The sequence below is a fragment of the Haematobia irritans genome, chromosome 3 (assembly GCF_050003625.1).
Source record: "Haematobia irritans isolate KBUSLIRL chromosome 3, ASM5000362v1, whole genome shotgun sequence".
NCBI classification, from domain to species: Eukaryota; Metazoa; Arthropoda; class Insecta; order Diptera; family Muscidae; genus Haematobia; species Haematobia irritans.
Window position 1 is genome coordinate 4,465,844 of NC_134399.1, and position 18,874 is coordinate 4,484,717.

Here is an 18,874-nt window from a genome sequence, read left to right on the forward strand (position 1 = left end):
ATCATGTTAAATTATTAAGACAAAAAAAAAAAACCAACAATTACTTTATAATTTAATAAACATTTTTCATTTGTGGGGTATGCCACTTTCCGATTCACATGCCTAGTCTTTGGCTATCGTGGCAATGTCTCTTTTTTGCTATTGGACACTTCTGTCAAAGGCGTTAATCAAAGATAAAGTGAAACGTACTTGAAATATTTTAACCGAGTCAATTGCGATTGGTTAATGAGAATCAGAAATACAAATCACACACATACCCACATACACACAAACATAAACACGCACATTTAATTCGCATTGCCAAGCAAGAAATAAAAAAATTCAAATTCTAATCATTCTAACAGATATTTGAAAATAAATTTACTTGTGGGAGCACAACGTTATACTCTTTTCTAATGAAATCTTTAATATAGTCATTATTATTTAAATTAAGAAATATATTGAGGAAAATATACGTATATTGACAAGAAGTTATTTATGAATTGGACAATTTTATATATTAACATGGCATTGCTAATTGAGAGAACGCAATCATTTTTTTTTGTCAATTAACATTTCATTTATTTGAAAGTTTAAATTTTATAAAAGGTAGATTTTCTTAGATGGCATTTCGTCAAGCCGGGGTTAATATAATAAGGAAAATAAAAAAACGCAAACAAAGAGGGATTTGGAACCTTAGCCACTGCAGCAAAAAATACGGAATAATAAAGAACCAAATTTAGAATTTATGAGTGAAAAAATTGTCTTCTAAAATTTTCGAAGTTTTTCTCGATTTTTAAAAATAAATTGATCCAATTAAGCAACTAGTTGATAGTAGGAATTATTGTGATTAATTGATATAATAAAAAAAAATTGTAGTAACAACTAAATTTTTAGAAGAAAATTTTGAAAATTCAATTAAATTTTTAATTAAAAAATACAGGTTATATTTTTTTATAATAATATTCATGAACTTTTCCAAAGTACTTTCTAATATCTATTTTGTCCAAACATTGTCTCATCTCATAGATCAAAAAAAAAATTAAAATGAAAACCAAATTTTAAAGTTAAAATTTAAATTTAAAATTATATTTGCAATTAAACTTAATATTAAAATTCAATCTAAAACTATCAATAAACTAAAACTACGAGTATAATTGAAATTAAAATTTGTATTAATATTAGTTATAAGCTGAGATCAAAAAAACAACAATAACGAATGAAGAGAAGCAAAAAATAACAAACAAAACGTATAAAAAATATATTATACAATTTTAAACTTAAAATAATAAATTACAAATTTATTTAAATTACCAATAAAGGTAACATCAAAACTAATATTAAAAGTTTAATTAAAGCTATATTAAAAAATTTATAAAAAATAAATTAATCAAGTTAACGTATTAATTTCAATTTAAATTATTTAGTTAAACAAATTTACTAAAATTCAAAACAAAATTAAATCAATTTAAATTTTATAACTAACTGAAACATCAATACTAAAACTATATTGAAATTAAATAATTTTTTTTTTTTAAATTTACTCTATAATTATATAAAAAAATATATAAAGAACCAACAACATTATTTAAATTTAATTTAATTAATTAAGCAATCTTATTTAAAACAAAATTACATTTTAAAACTAGCAGTAATATCAAAGCTAAAGTTGAAATTATTTCTTATTAAATTTACATTAAAAATTTCATAAAAATGGAAACTTTAATTAATTTCTCCAACAAATTTATTAAAATTTAAATTAATTAAAAAAGTATCTACATTTAATATTAGTTCAATCTAAATTATAACTGAATCTTAAATTGAAATTAAAATTTGTATTGATATTATATTAAAAAAATGATAAAAACTAAAATAAAATTTGACATTTCGAAATTTCATAGATTTTTAAATATTAATTGATACTAGTAATTATTGATTTAATAAAAAATTGTTATAACAAATAAATCTTTAAAAGAAAACAATTTTCAAATTCAAATTCAATTAAAATTTAAAATTTTATATTAAAAAACAATACCATAAAAATTAAAATAAAATTTGACATCTCGAAATTTCATAGATTTTTAAATATTAAATATTAAAAAATTAATTGATACTAGTAATTATTGATTTAATAAAAAATTGTTATAACAAATAAATCTTTAAAAGAAAACAATTTTTAAATTCAAATTCAATTAAAATTTAAAATTTTATATTAAAAAAATATCATAAAAATTAAAATAAAATTTGACATCTCGAAATTTCATAGATTTTTAAAAATCAATTGAGCCAATTAAAACTTAATTGATACTAGTAATTATTAATTTAATAAAAAATTGTTATAACAAAGAAATCTTTAAAAGAAAACAAATTTCAAATTCAAATTCAATTAAAATTTAAAATTTTATATTAAAAAAAAATATCATAAAAATTAAAATAACTTTGACATCCCGATATTTCATAGATTTTTAAAAATCAATTAAGCCAATTAAAAATTAATTGATATTAGTAATTATTGATTGAATAAAAAATTGTTATAACAAATAAATCTTTAAAAGGCAACAATTTTCATAATTCAATTAAAATTTTAAATGAAAAAATTAAATTAAAAATTAAATTCAATCAATCTAAATACTAAAACTAACAGTAACATTAAAATTAAAACTTTATATTAAAAAAAAATTATTTAAATTTAAATTAACTAATAAAATAGATTTTTTTTTAAATTTAAAATTAAATGAGACAAATCATAATTAAAACAATAATTTAATTTACATTAAAAAATTTGAAAATAATTTTAAATCAATTAATTTAACGAATGTATTGAAATTTAATTGATTAAAAGAAAACAATTTTTAAATTTAAAATTTTAATTGAATATTTTTTTAATTTAAAATTAAATTAGATGAATTTTAATTTAAAAACAAAACAAAAAATAATTTAAATTATAATAAAAAAATTCGAAAACAATTTTAAATTAATTAGTTTAACGAATTTATTGAAATTTAAATTAATTAATTAATTAAAAAACTTTATTTACATTTAAAAAACGAGAACAATCTAAACCGAACAGTAACATCAAGACTAAAACTAAAATCGAAATTTGTATTAAACTTATATTTAAAAAAAAATCATAAGAATAACTCAAAACTTAAAAAATAAATAAACATTTGCATTAAAATTATATGAAATATGTGACAAAAAATATAAATTAATTAATTTATTTTAATTTAAAGTAATAAATTAAATAAATTTATAAAAATTCAAAATTAAATTAGACCAATCTAAATTTTAAAAATAACAATAACATCAATACTAAAGCTAAAATTAAAATTTGTATTTAAATTATTTAAAAAAAAAAAATATAAAAAAATTTAGATTAATTAATTTAACGATTTTATTTAAATTTAAATTGATTAAACAAATTTAATTAATTTTTAAAGTTATTTTTATTAATAAAAACTCATTTATAAAAAATAAAATAGTAACGAATTTATTTAAATTTAAAATTTGAATATAATGTACCAAAATTAAGTTTTTTTCGTATGAACTCTTCATTTAAACATAAAACTTGAATGTGTGTGTCCTAAAGTGAAGCTCTTATGTTGAATATTTGCAAAAAAATTCCAACCAGAATCATTGGTATCATTTTTGATAACCATTTGACCTTACAAGACGATGCCTACAAAATAGGAGAGTTATCAGCTCTACGGGACTGTGTAAAAATTTGAAATAAATTTCACATTCAGTTCTAAAATAAACGTCAATATAGAATAATTGAAAATTCAAAGTACTGTGAAAATGCCACCTAATATTTCGGGTTCGTTTGCTTTGGTTTTAGTTTTCCTGACCACCATCAAAGGCAATCCCATTTCGGTTGGTCAATTAAATGCAGATCATTCAGTGGAAATCATAAGACTAACAAAAGCCACAGAAATGCTCAAATATTTTAATACCACGGCAGATCCATGTGAAGACTTTTTTGAATATACATGTGGAAATTTTGGAAAATACCATCCCACCAATACAACGGTGAGCACTTTTGAATTTCTGGAAAAGGCAATGTTAAGCAAAATCAAGAGAGAATTGGAAATGGATGATCCCACCGATACAGACATTGATAAGAAAGTCAAGAATTTCTATAGGTCATGCATTAGTGCTCCGGGGCTTATGAGTGGCTATGCCGAGAAACTCCGGGCCATAATCAATGAAATTGGACATATGCCAGTTTTGGAAGGTGACGATTGGCAAGAGAAGGATTTCGATTGGAGTAGTACTGTGGCTAAAATGATTCATAAAACAGGCTTGCAAATTTTCTTTGAGATTAGTGTGAACAGTGATTTGAATGATAATTCCATTAATCGTGTAGCTCTTGCCCAGCCCATTTTTGCTTTGAAGGATATATCTTTATATGTCGACGAAACTCTGCCCATGGCCAGGGATAAACACAAGAAGGAAATTGCCAAGGATTTGCACAAATTTTTGGGTGTAGACGAGGCTTTAGCTAACACCACAGCCCAGGAAATCTTAGATTTTGAAATATCTTTGGCTCGTGGTATGCTTGATGCGAAATTGGATTTGCCATTGGATGAAATGTATCGCGTGGAGGACATTGAGAAGGTCCATGAGAAATATTTACCAGTGTGGGATACTAAAAAACTGATAAACGATGTTATGGGCTTCACACCCGATGTGTTGATTGTTCAGCCTCAATACTTGGCCAATACCTTCCAGGTTATGCAAAATGCTTCCCTAAAATCGGTAGCTAACTTCTTATTCTACGAATACATTACCAGCTATTTATATGACCTTGATGATACCGCAGAGGTCCATGAAAAAAGTTGTCTCAAGGATACTAAAAATATATTCTACCAGCCATTGGTCAATCTAATCTATCGGAAAAATTTCAATGAAACCACCAAAGAGGGTGTTAACTTTATGTGGCACGAATTGAAATTGGCTTTTGAGAATTCGCTGCAATCGGATAGACTAAAATGGATGAAGCCAGATACTTTGGAATATGCCCAACAAAAGCTCAAAGCCATGAATTTAGAAATCCTAACCTATGAGCATAAGAATTTCTCCGAAGAGTTCTCAGAGTTGGAAATCAATAACTATGACTATGTGCAGAATATGAAGGCCATATTGGAACTGGAAGGTCAAAAGGCCAGAGCAAAATTTAACAAACCTCCAGAGCCCATGATAGCTACTGGATTTTCTCCTTTTAATGTGGTCATTGAAAATGCCGTCAAAATACCCATCGATTTTCTGCAACCTTTCTACGCCTGGTCCAGTTCCTATCCTTATGCATATAATTTTGGTTCTCTGGGATTTGCAGTGGCCCATGAAATTCTTCATGGCTTTGATGATGTAGGACGTAGCTGTGATCTCAAGGGAAATCTTCAAGATTGGTGGGATTCAGAATCGGAGAGGGAATTCCGTCAGCAAGCCAAATGTTTTGTCGATCAATATAAATCCTATAGCTATGGGGGTCGCCCTTTGCCGGAGATGACTTCTCAAGGTGAAAATATAGCCGATAATGGTGGTGTCCGTTTGGCCTATGATGCCTATTTAAGTTGGCATGAAAAACATCAAAATAGTGAAGAATCTTTTCCAGGATTGGCCTACAATAATCGGCAATTATTTTTCATTAGTTATGCTCAGCTATGGTGTGCCCATACACATCCCGATTATATGGCCCTACAGGCGGCTAGTGATATCCATGTTCCGGAGAAATTTCGTGTAATAGGACCTCTATCGAATAATGAGGAATTTGCCCAGGAATTCCAGTGTCCAGTGGGTAGTGCCATGAATCCAGAGAAAAAATGTAAAATTTATTAATAAATTTAAAAATAAATTATTTAAACTTGAGTGAGTGTTTTAAACGGGAGGGAGAAAAAATATAGTTGGACATGATTACCGCATGTTGATAAAAGTTAACGTAAACTTTAAACCTACTAGTGCCATACAAATTTCTTCGATAAAGTGTCAATAAATTATTTTGAATATGGACCCTATTTTACAAAATTTTACAGTCATGTGTTTTTTCTTAGTGGAATTTAGTTATTTAGGACAACATGTTCTTTATTTTATTTATGTAACATATCCCAACAAAAAAGCGCCGCCGAAAAAACAAGTAAAAGTGCTCTTTTTGGATTCGGAAGTGGAGCAAAATTGGTCATTACCACAACAGTTGCACGCAAAAAATAAGTTTAGGATCCAAATTTTTGTGACCTTCCCTGAAGGATTTTGATATAGATTCCAAGCTTTTTTAAAATAAGGAAATATCTTAGGGACCTGTCCAGATTTACATCTAAGATCAATAAAATTAAAATTAGGATACAGATTTAATTTATGGAATTTTAATTTTTGGTTTGCGATATATTAATAAAGTTATTCACGTACAAACAAGTGGCAGTTTAAAAATCCAAATTATACAAGATATTTCAAGGTAATATTTTTTCTTATTTCCAAAAAAGATTTTAAATCAAATATACAAATCCGTAAAACAGGTCGTTGCCTTAATATGAAGCATTTTTATCTTAAATCTAAAGAATCAATATATCAGTTGATTTAAAGACGATTTCTTTAAATTAAAAATGTTTTACTTTAACTTTAAGAAATTTGCCTTAAACAGCAAAAAAAATGGAAGTTCTTCTAAAGGCACAACTGTAAAAGCACATCCAAAAATGTTCTCCTAAAGATGTTCTTTATTTCAACTGCTCAGGAATTTCATTTGAGTCAATTTTTTTATAACTCGCTTTTTTCATATTTTTAATGGTAATTTGAATATTTTATTGTGCCAAATAGGTTAAAAACAAATTAAGAATTAATAAGATAGTGCAAATTATCTAATTTTTGCCGAAAAAAATGCTAAATCCTTTCTAGAAAAATTTCGAATTTTGATGTCAAACGTTCTAGACAAAATTTTAAAATTTTAAAAATTATTTATTCGTCAAAATATCACAAAATTTCTTAATACACATCCAAAACACTGGATTCGCATCACACCTTAAGAAGTGATGAAAATTCAGTGCAACGGCTGTTGAAATGGTGGGCATCCGTCCTATGACAAGTCCATGTTAAATTCATCGCTTCTGCATTACTTCCGGATCCAGAAAGAATATTTTCACTACTTTTTTGGCGAAGCTTTTTTTGCTGGGTATTTCAAAGACATACAACTTTAAAGGAGGGACGAAAATTCCCAAAATGTGTGTCCTAATTTTATTAAAATTATTTTTTTTTTAAGCAAAAATTATAAATTTTCTTTTAATTAAAATTTCCTTGTTTTGAAGAAATTTGTCCTTAATATCGGGTAAATTGCGCATAATAAAATTTAGATTGCATAATCTTTAACACCATGTAAATATTTTTTCCGTGTGTGATCTTAATTAAATGATATGGTTGTGAATTATAAAAAAAAATTGTGATATTTTCCAAATAAATAATTTTTATAATTTTGGAATACGTCTGAAACGTTTGACCTCAAATATTTTCAAAAAATCTCAATTTTTCTAGAATGAATTTAGCAGTTTTTTTTCGACAAAATTTTGATAATTTTTACTACTATATTAATTCTTACTCTGTTTATAAAGTATGTGAAACAGAAAAAGTTAACATTTACTCATTACAAATACGAAAAAAGCGTTTTGTAAAAACTTCAATTAACCCCTAAATGCGCACTGTATCTTTTAAGATACAACCAGAAAAAAATTCTTAAGTCTTAAAATTTTTACCGAATTTTATAAAATTAAGTTTGTTGCATTTAAAACATCATAAAACTATTTTTAAAAATACGTTTTTCCGGAAAACGTGTAGTACTGCTGAGTAATCTGCAGTCAAAATTGAAAATCAAATTTTTACCAATAATTTTACGTTAAATAATATTTACCAGATTTAAAATTACTGTTGGTAAAAAAACTGTGTATTGTATAAATATTTCTGCTTAAATCAAATTGTTTTTTTTTTTTTTTTTTGTAAATAGAAACTTAGTTTATTTAAAAAAAAAAAAATAATTATTATTATAATTTTTGTTTTTTGTTTTGAAAAAATATGGTATGTTTTTTTTACCATTTTGAATATTATATTTTTTTTCAGAGGAATTTGTGGTTAAGTGTCAGAAGAACTTCCTGTTTAGTTAATATAAAGGGTGTTAAAATAACTTGAGGTAATTTTTCAAAGTGCTTTTAAAATTGGGCCTTTAGAACAACTTCCAATTTTTTTGCTTGTTTGAGGTGATCATCTCTATCTGCAAAAACGAACATTTTTTGATGTCCATTAAAAGTAATAATTTCCAATTTGTTATGGTGGATTTTGGGGATTACTAAAATTTCATCTTAAATTTTTCAAAATAATGCGCAAAAATAAACATTTTTTTTTTTTAAATTTTTATTTAAATTATAAACAATTTTACATTATAATTTACATAAATTCATAGGATGCATTCCAGAGCCCTTTGGACAATTGAAGGTATTCCAAAAAGCTGGAAAATTTGTAACACAACTGTTAACTCTAAATTTCTCCGGTACATGTGGGATTACCTTTGGGGGTATATAATCCGCTTTCATATTTGCACATAACATTTGACCAAAGGCAATGAAAAACCATTGGCGATTGTTATAGGTTTTAGTGGGAAATACTTCCAGTCCATGTTCTTTGGTTTTGTTATACCATTGCATATAGGCTCCAAAGGCTACATAGACAGCAACATTATCGGCCAAATTTTCATTTGCTACATCTTCCCCAAAGGGCAGAGATTGGCCAGAGCTATTAAATGCTTTGTATTGGGCCATTAAACAATCGCTGATGTTATAAAAATATCTGGTAAATTTGGGATCCCACCAATCCTTAAAGTTTTTCTGGTTATCATATTTGCGACCAATAGTATCGAAAGCATGGGTCATTTCTTGACCCAAGATAAATCCTAAATTTGCGAAATTATAAAAATTTGGATAGGAAGGAGACAAAATAAAGAACGGTTCCAAATACGATACAGGTAAGCGAACAATATTTTCTTCATAAGAATAATGTGGAGCATTAGATTTTGTTTTCCTGGAGATCATACAAGCTTCCTTAATTTGAGATCTAACGTTCTCGGATTCCATATTGAAAAATGCATTGATATTGTAAAGATAATTATTGACATTTAGATCTAAATTTAAAAAATCATTTTTCTTCACATTGTCTACGCCCATAATTTCAAGTTCCATGGCCTTTAATTTATCTAAAGCCAATTGACGAGTTTCATTTGGCATCCAACTCATTTGAGGCATATTATAAACAGCTTCAAAGGCTTCCTTTAAATTATCCCATATAAACATGATGTTATCCTTGTGTTGTCCTTCAGGATATTTACGATAAATTAAATTAGCCAATGTATCATAGAAATAGGTTTCAATGATTTCCAAACATTTATTTTCTATCATATTGGAAGTTTCATCTGGATGGAAAATGTAATTGTTGATGTAGCAAAGAAAAATATAATTTAATAAATTTTCGGGGGTATGGTTTTGTAAAACTTCAAAAACTTTTCCAAGATATTCATGTTGTACCACCATATATTTGGGAGTAAATCCCAAGGCCTGAGTTATGAGTTTCTGGGTATCCCAAAGGGCTAGATATTTAGTTTGAAGATCTTCAATAGTTTCCAGTGCATAATCTGATTTACTGACATATTGAGCTTTAGTCAAATCTTCTTCCAAAGCCACTATATTTCTTGAAGCTTCTTTTGCCAGAGATGAATTTATTTGGAAATATTTTTCAAAAATATTTGTGATAAGATTTTCTTTCTCCAATAAGTTGAATGGATTAAACATCCACTTAGAGGGTTGTGTAAGACTCACATAATTTATAGAACTGCCATTAAAATTACTAATAACATTAAAATCAAATAAACCACCTTTCACAGTCTTATGGAATATCTGTGAATGCAATGTTCGCCAATCATTTGAATTTTCTTTCCACATATCGCCCATAAGAATGGGAATTGGGCCCAGCTCTTTGACAAAATCCTTTAGCTTCTCAGTATCTTTCAAAAGTTGATCCCTTGAGTTCATACAAGATTTGAAGAACTTCTTTACTTTTATTTCATCTTTCGTAGCCATGGAATCATCAGTTTCCAATTCGTTTCTTATTCTTTTCAATGAGGCCATTTGCATTTTATTAAATTCATTTGTTGCATTTTCCCGGTAATATTTGCCACATGTGAATTCATAAAAATCCTCACAAGGATCCATATTATCGTTGAAATATTTACTGATTATTTGGGTTTTAATTTTACGAACCTCCATTGCATCCGTTAAAGGGTCTATGTTATACATAGATTTATAGGATGTTTGATTGAGACCATTAGCTATGCTTATGGAAACGAATGCAGTGAAATAGCAAAAATAAAGCTTAGATTTCATATTTTAAAGCCACATTAAATTATATGGTAATGTTTGGTTTTCTATGAAAAATAGAATGTTTTTACTTAGAATTCCTAGTAGTTACTGATTTCGAAATAATTAATGATACTTGCATTTTGAAATGTAAAAACTATTGATTCAATGATTGATGACCAAGTCATGGGCGTAGAATTTTAACTGAAGGGGATTTAAAAGGTTACATTAAAAAAAAATTAAAAATTTTTGGGAGACTGAAAACGTTTTTCATATTTTTAATATTCCCTACATAAATTGAAAATTTTCATTTAGTTGTGAAATTCAATATGCACGTTCGATTGTCAGAGTTTACTACATCGAAAAGTATAAAATTATCCCACTTTTTACATTGCAGCTTTTATATAGGATAAATTATTTAACCGTTGTCTTCAACGCTTTTATTCTTCGTATGCAAGTTGACCTAAATAGTGGCGTAGTCGTGAATCAAACGATAAACTGCGACGTGCGTACTGTGGTTGCTTACAATTCAGCGGATTAATGAAGAAGAAGCATATCACAATACATGTGTTATAGGACAATAGTTATTCGGAAGAGAAAGAAATTTTTTTTGCACCATTGCTTTGAGTAGATTTTTTGTAGCCTTCAATATGTCAATTGCAAATGCAGAAAGTTTAGTATATCAGCCATATCGGAAATAGAGCTACACTTTCCGATTCATCATTTCTCTCTAGCAAAAGGGAGAATAAGGAATCCAGCAAAAAATGGAGCACTACTTCAGCAGGATTGTAAGGGAGAGAGGCAGTACCAACTGCTTACAAAACAACCGAATCAGCGCTGATTTTTGTAGGCGATGTCCCGATTTAGGGCAGCTTCTACATAGCGCTGATATAATTGCTCAATTTAATAGAAATATTGCTCAGAAGTGATATATAATCTTGAGTGTAGCATTTCTCTCTAGCAAAAGGGAGAATAAGGAATCCAGCAAAAAATGGAGCACTACTTCAGCAGGATTGTAAGGGAGAGAGGCAGTACCAACTGCTTACAAAACAACCGAATCAGCGCTGATTTTTGTAGGCGATGTCCCGATTTAGGGCAGCTTCTACATAGCGCTGATATAATTGCTCAATTTAATAGAAATATTGCTCAGAAGTGATATATAATCTTGAGTGTAGCATTGTTGGCGTGAAGGAACACAGCCCCAGCAAAAAATGGAGCACTATTTCAGCAGGATTGTAAGTAAGAGAGGCAGTACCAACTGCTTACAAAACAACCGAATCAGCGCTGATTTTTGTGGGCTATGTCCCGATTTAGAGCAGCTTCTACATAGCGCTGATATAATCATTTTAATAGAAATATTGCTCAGAAGTGATATATAGTCTTGAGTGTAGCATTGTTGGCGTGAAGGAAAACAGCACTACCTTTCATGCATCTATACTGCATGAATTGGTTGCAATAAAGTAAACGAATGATCATAAACTAGTTTGATTACTCATTTACGTTATTGCCACCGATTCATGCAGTGTGGATGCACTGCCTACTTTTTTGTATACGAAAAAGCGCAACTAAACTCTTACTGCTGAAGTATTTTTTGCTGGTAAACTAACGACAAAGTCGTGTTTTTTTAAACTGCGTAATTATCGCTCTGTAACGCTATTTTTGTTAATTACCAATTCTACAATTTTTTTTGTAATATAAAATTAACTTCTTTTTCATCGAGAGCTCGTGCCGACAACAATAATCAAACACCCACTTCTTCCAACCACAAATCACCTAAAATACTTCAACTCTTAGAGATAAAATTCGCAAAGAAGAGGGAAATATAGCTCTTTTTTTCTGTTATGGCTCTAAATTTCTCAGCAATTAGCCTACGTCTCTGCGATATGTTTTTTTTTTGTTCTCGTACTCTACAACCACATATAAAGGGATTATAATTTACAAACACTAGGGTTATCATTATATGAGTGAGTTAAATGAAATGAGAATACAAATCTCTTCTCTTGCTTATCAATGACATGAAACTCAACCAAAATAGGTGAGTATAGAGATGCTTTACAATTTTATAGATTCGGTCAAACGATCAGATTAGTGAGATTCGGTAGGACGAAATGTTGTTAAGACTTGATACTCAACTTTACTAGGTGAGTATAGAGATATATCAATTTACTAGATTCGATCAGATTTGTGGGATTTGGTAGGACGAAAATTCGTGAAAAATGTAGTTAAAAATTGAATTTTGAACTATATCACATTTTAGCTAAGACGCCACACTCTTTAATCACTCAGAGAAGGAATATGATCACCTCAAACTTTTTTCAAGAGCAAAATGTTATTTTTGGACTGGAAACATATAACATGTTTGTCGCAACCATGTTCTCATAAGTTTATATTTGCGGAGAAAACATTTTCACCTCCAAAAAATAATATTTTGCTCCTAAAAAATGTTTGAGGTGATCATATTCCTTCTCTGCGTGATAAAAGAGCTAAAATTTTACACAAGTTTGCATTTATAGGCTGCAGGCAAATATATTTCGATGAAGTGAAATAAGTACTTAGACTCACTCCTGGATGCCAAAAGTCCACGATTTCGTATTTAATGACGGCTGATTATGGGTGCGCGAGATAGCTGAGACATTAGACATTTCCAAACTTCGCTTTGGTTATAGCCCAAAAGAATATGGGGCATGAGAAAGCGGTCGGCGATACCGCGTTAGCTTACTTTGTACAAGAAGAGCTACCATGAGAATATTTCATGAGATGGAATGAAAAATGGAATCCACGCTTTCGAGACATTCGTTGAAACATCGATACACTGCTACACACAGAGACCAAGCGATAGTTGCAATAGTTTGACTGCACCCGTTGGACGTTCTTCGCCAATGACTATGATTGTTCCATATGCCGGAAGGCCACAACCTGGAGAAGGGTAAAATAAAGGGTGATACGGTCAAAATTTGGTCAATATAAACTTGACGTATTTCTTTCAATTTTGCATTTAAAAAACCTGAACACCCCTCATTTTGAAGGTGTGTGTGTGTAGAATGTTGCTCCTATTTTGATTTTGGAATTCACTCTTCAGTTGTCAAAATGCCGTCCAAGCAAGAAGAGCAGCGTATCAAAATTTTGCTCGCGCATCGCGAAAATCCGAGCTACTCGCACGCAAAGCTGTCAAAATCGCTAATAGTTGCCAAATCAACCGTTACAAATGTAATTAAAGTATTTGGGGAACGTTTGTCGACAGCCAGGAAGTCTGGATCGGAGGGCAATCGAAAACCGGAAGCCGCTGAGACGACAAAGAGAGTTGCCGGTAGTTTCAAGCGAAACCCTAACCTCTCTCCGAGATGCCGCAAATAAGCTGGGTGTATCGTCTACAACCGTACATCGAGCCAAAAAAATTTACGTGAAAGAGTGTTTGAATAAACGTCTGCTGCCTTTCCTGAAGAAACACGGTTGTTCCGTACTGTTTTGGCCGGATTTGGCATCTTGCCATTACGGTAAAAAGGCCATGGAGTGGTACGCCGCCAACAACGTGCAGGTGGTACCCAAGGACAAGAACCCTCCCAACACGCCAGAGCTCCGCCCAATTGAGAAATACTGGGCTATTGTTAAGCGGAACCTAAAGAAGACCAAAAAAACTGCTAAGGACGAGCAGCAGTTCAAGGCAAACTGGCTTTCTGCGGCAAAGAAGGTGGACAAGGTGGCTGTACAAAATCTGATGGCAGGTGTCAAGCGTGAGGCCCAGCAATTCGGATTTGGAAAAGCGAAAGCCTAACTGAATATTTTTCCTGAATTTTATACTAATTGAACATGAAAAAGAAAGTTAATCTGATTTTTTAAATAAACGATTTCACCGATTTACACGCGTTTTCCCTTGACCAAATTTTGACCGTATCACACTTTATTCAGGTTCAGATATGAAGAAGAATTATTAGGCTGATATACGTTGCAGTGATCAAATTGTGCTAGAAACAACTGCTCGAAGTGACTTCTTTAGAGTTTGAGTCTGGTGAGAATGATGAAACTTCTCAGCATTCTCTCTGTCTTATCAATATACATGTCTCTTTATTGGAGAGAATATGGAATGGAAGAAACTTTGGGTATACCTCTTCAAACGCTTCTAGAACGTCACTCATAAGGGTTATTTCCATCACGATGGCTACGTTAATAAGCAAACTTTCGCTTCGAGACCTCGGAAATCCCAAAAGTAAAAGTAAAAAACCTTTCCATTGGTTCGGCAGGAAATATTGGATTCTTCTTTCGAAAATAAGGTAGTGAACAGTTACGATGTTACTATTTTTATGCCAGCCTGATATCAACGCAGGCTGGTTTTTCGTCCAAATCAATTACTTTACATTAATTACAATTTTAAATGCGAGCTAATTGGACATGAAGATTAAGGAATTGGTATTGAAAAGAAAATGCGCTATCGAGATATGATTATTGAGTTCTAATGGCTAGAGTTGGATAAACTAGCCAACATTTATTATCACTTAGGAGAAAGAGGTGATCGCAATTGGTCACCGAGATCGTATGATTTATCACTTCTTCTTCCTCATGGAGTCACATGAAAGATAAAGTCTACATCAACAGACCAGTTTCGATTCACGACCTCAAAAATGGAATTCGTAAGACTATCGAGAACAGGGTGTTTTGGTTATGGAAACAATTATATGAAAAGGATGTGGTCCTGCAAGAGTTGTTGTGATAGTCACTTGGATGATCAACCGCATTTCTCATTATTATGAAATAAAAATCCGATCATTTATCTCAAATATCAGAATTATTCTTTGAATACCAAAATAACACCTCTTATTGGAAAAGACTCAGACCCTAACAATAAAAATCTATGTAATATGACCCAATTTTCCAAATTTTCGTAAAAATTACTTGACTATGAATCCAGGTATATTAAAGCAATAAATCAAAGTAATCTCACAAATGTGGTTGTATTTAGAAAATTAATATATTTCACATTTTTCATTGGGATTCATTGCACTACCTTTCGCACATTTAAACTCTTGGGAAAATGCATTAAAATTCGATAGAGCTCCAATGAGACGGTATTTTTCAGGAACATGTACATCACCGGCTGCATGAGCAGCCATATATTCAGGTTTGGTAGCAGCACAAAATCCCTGAGCATAACTAATGAAGAATAATTGTCGATTGGTAAAATTCAAACCAGGAAATCCCTCTCCTTCAATTGCTAATGGGTTACTCTCCAACCATTTCAGATAAGCTTCATAGGCTACTCGAATGGCACCATTGTCAGCTATATTTTCATTATGAACATTCATTTCCAAACGTCGATCACCAAATCTATATTCACCATATTGATCACGAATACAATCAAGGCGTATATCAAATCTCGTCAGGGATTCTGAGTCCCACCAACGAACCGGAAGACCTTGTGTGTTAAACCATTGTCCCAGAGTATCAAAACCGTGTAGCATTTCATGAGCCAAGAATACACCCAAACTGGCATAATTATAGGCATGAGGATAGCGCAGGGACCAAGCATAAAACGGCTGTAGAATTGATACTGGTATTTCGACAGTATTCTCCCATAGAGTATAGAATGGTAGAAGATAGGTAATTATACTTGATTCACCGGGTTGATGAAATTTCATCTTAAATTGCTGGGCTTGTAGGACAAAAGTTTCGTTTAAGTTATAAACAAAATTATCCAATTGTAGATGCAAATCAGTAACATTTTCTCTTAGGTGCTCCTGCTCAAAAGTCAAGAATTTCAAATTCATAGACTTTAATTTTTCTATGGCTTGATTTCGCGTTGCATCTTCAATCCACGATAGACGATCTGACAGTAGAATATTTTCAAAGGACCCCTTTATTTGCTGCCACATATCGTCGACAATCTCTTTGGAATGGTTATTAAAATAATGCCGGTATACCAAATTCATGGAGTTTTTGTAAAACATTTCCTTGGTAGTCTCTACGCAATATTTCTCTCTGGTATCAATGCCATCTCGAAGTTGAATAATAAAATTGCTGATGAAGTTGTAAAAAATATAATTGGCCAATTGCCTTTTGGGAGTTTTTCTCAATACCTCTAAGGTATTTTTTACATATCTCATTTGTACTGTTGCCTCTGGCGGTAAAAAGCCCATGGAATTTTTAATCATATCTTTTATTATTACATCCGTCTTATCTAGAAGGGATATCAATCCAAGAATAACTCCATGAGAGAAAGAGCTGTCTTTGAAGTAGACATCCTCATAGTCATTTTGATTAAACTTTTCATCCAACATTCCCTGGGCTAAAGCTATTTCCACTTCCAAAATTTCATTTGCTGTCCTTCTGGCCATATCTTCACTGGCCCCAAAAGTATGGAACAAATTATCGGCTATCCTTTTTCTATATTTTTCCAATTCTCCTGGAATACTTGGGTCCAAATAGTATAAGGGATGTTTCAAACCAAATGTCGCTTGGTTCAGAACCAAGTGGTTCTTTTCGCGTTTAGTTCTATAATCAGGAGATACTATCGTATAATCAAAAATAATTGCTCTTTTAGTTTTAGAGAAAATTTTAGCTACAGTCTCTCGCCAATCGAATTGATCCTCTTGCCAATTCTTGCCAGCCATCAAAGGCATTTCACCAAACTCCTTTATAAGATTAGCCAAAGTTTCACGGTTCATCACTGCGGGAGCCTTAAGGCAAGATCTATAAAATAATTTAAGCTTGCTATCTGCATTTGTATCCTCTGGTCTGGCATCCATCTCTAGGACATGCTGAAGTTTCCTTTTTAGAGCTTCTTCAATAATGTCCAATTGACTTATACTTGTATTGGTCGCATGATATAGGCCATAGTTGCCACACGAAAATTGGAAGAAATCTTCACATGGATCTGCTGTTTTATTGAAATATTTGAGAATTTCTTCAGCTTTTGTTTGTCGTACAATTTCATCGGAATGATTTGAATTCAATTCATCAATAGTGAGTGTCGATGTCTTCAATGGCCATACCGAGAGAAGGAATATTAGATGCCAGTTTTTAATCTCCATTGGGTTTTTCTAGACCTTTCATAGATCTATTCCATTCAAATTTGAATTCAGTACTAACCAACCATCGTCTAAAACAATCAACACAATAGGCAATTGACAGTGGAATGAAGAGGCGAAAATACGTATATTGTATATAGAGATAATGTCAAAAGATTTATGGAAATTCAACGTCTATGGTATCACAAAAGACGAATTGAAGAGATGGGAGAAATAGAGAAGGATATAATTAACCTTTTTACAAAAAGTCGTCATCCTAACTGTATCGATAAATTAGAATATTTTTGGATCGATAAACAAGAATTTGGCGAATATTAGAGATTAGTACACAAGGTGCTTATTTTAGGTTAGGTTGAGGATCCAGGTTTACCTGTCTCATCTCGGCTTGTTGTGCATTCTAACTACTTTTTTCCTCCGCATTCTTTGTTTATTCCAAAAATTCTGTGTCCTTAACGAATTTCCCAATTTGTTTCCGGTCTCTGTTTCTAAGCTGGCCCAGTTCCCAAATCACCTCTTCACCGACATGGTTGACTCTTTCCCTAGTAAAGGCAGATCAATGACAAGGGTTCCAAGTTCTCATCATCCTCGAAACGCACCCTGCATTCACCATCATCTGCTGTTCCTATTCGCCACAGATGTGCTCGCAGTTCTGGGTGCCCCGTAATCATTCCTATGACCCATCTGACTGTCGTACTGCTCTGCTTGAATAGTTCTCCATAGTTTTTCTTGTTTGGGTCACCCCATAGTATTTTTGTCGTTCTTTCGACCGTTGGTTCACAACGCTTTATGTGTCTCCTGTGCATGTAGAGAAGGAATATGATCACTCCAAACGTATTTTAAGAGCAAAATGTTATTTTCGGACGTTGAACATGAAATATTTTTATAGCAAAAATATTGTAGAGATCAGATACATAATTTTAGAGAAAATAACATTGGTGGGAAAAACATGTTCCATGTTCACCGTCCAAAAATAACATTTTGCTCTTCGAACATGTTTGGAGTGATCATATTCTTTCTCTGGGTGTATCTATTCATTAATCTCGGTCCTATTATTATTTCCCTATGTGTCCTAGCTCGTATCGCCAGATTATTTCCGTTTTCTCTTATTCCGGCATCTATTTGCAGCAGATCCTAAGGTATACCAAATATTTGTTGATCATTCCTTGGCATTCTAACTGTAATATCTGCTATTCTCTTCTTTGGTTCCGGGAAAATGTTCACATTTTGTGGCCTCGTTATCTTTCCAAGGCAATTAACATAACACATTCCGTTATGGCTCGCACGTTTGCCTGCAGGATTGTGCTGTAGTTCGGTAATACGAAAATGATTTCGGCAGCTGATTCCGCCGCAGTTTCGACCTCTCACCATCTTCGACCTAGTGTAGCTGTTATTTCCCTCTGGTATCTGTTTTGGGTTTCCATTCTCCGCGGACCATCTTACTGGTGTCTGAATATCACTCTCGGCAGCAATGATCACATCTCAGCTATTCGATCATGGATT

General features: G+C 31.4%; 3 protein-coding genes across 3 annotated transcripts; 1 reads left to right on the top strand and 2 right to left on the bottom strand.

Annotated features, from left to right (window-relative positions):
• The first annotated feature begins 3,743 nt into the window (after positions 1–3,743).
• LOC142230071 (neprilysin-1-like) lies at positions 3,744–5,847 on the top strand. The gene has a single exon (XM_075300699.1). The coding sequence runs from the start codon at positions 3,778–3,780 to the stop codon at positions 5,815–5,817; it is 2,040 nt and encodes a 679-aa protein (XP_075156814.1). The 5' UTR covers positions 3,744–3,777; the 3' UTR covers positions 5,818–5,847.
• Positions 5,848–8,346: 2,499 nt separating this feature from the next.
• Positions 8,347–10,451, bottom strand: LOC142230224 (neprilysin-1-like). Its single transcript, XM_075300866.1, has one exon. It carries the CDS (start codon positions 10,380–10,382, stop codon positions 8,391–8,393), a length of 1,992 nt encoding a protein of 663 aa, XP_075156981.1. The 5' UTR covers positions 10,383–10,451; the 3' UTR covers positions 8,347–8,390.
• A 4,831-nt stretch (positions 10,452–15,282) lies between these two features.
• Positions 15,283–17,415, bottom strand: LOC142229932 (neprilysin-1-like). Its single transcript, XM_075300533.1, has one exon. The coding sequence runs from the start codon at positions 17,375–17,377 to the stop codon at positions 15,314–15,316; it is 2,064 nt and encodes a 687-aa protein (XP_075156648.1). The 5' UTR covers positions 17,378–17,415; the 3' UTR covers positions 15,283–15,313.
• Between the last annotated feature and the right edge of the window lie 1,459 nt (positions 17,416–18,874).

What these genes read in the sequence shown, in the direction of transcription:
- LOC142230071 (XM_075300699.1), top strand. Translation starts at nt 3,778, where the DNA reads ATGCCACCTAATATTTCGGGTTCGTTTGCTTTGGTTTTAGTTTTCCTG.
- LOC142230224 (XM_075300866.1), bottom strand. Translation starts at nt 10,382, where the DNA reads ATGAAATCTAAGCTTTATTTTTGCTATTTCACTGCATTCGTTTCCATA.
- LOC142229932 (XM_075300533.1), bottom strand. Translation starts at nt 17,377, where the DNA reads ATGGAGATTAAAAACTGGCATCTAATATTCCTTCTCTCGGTATGGCCA.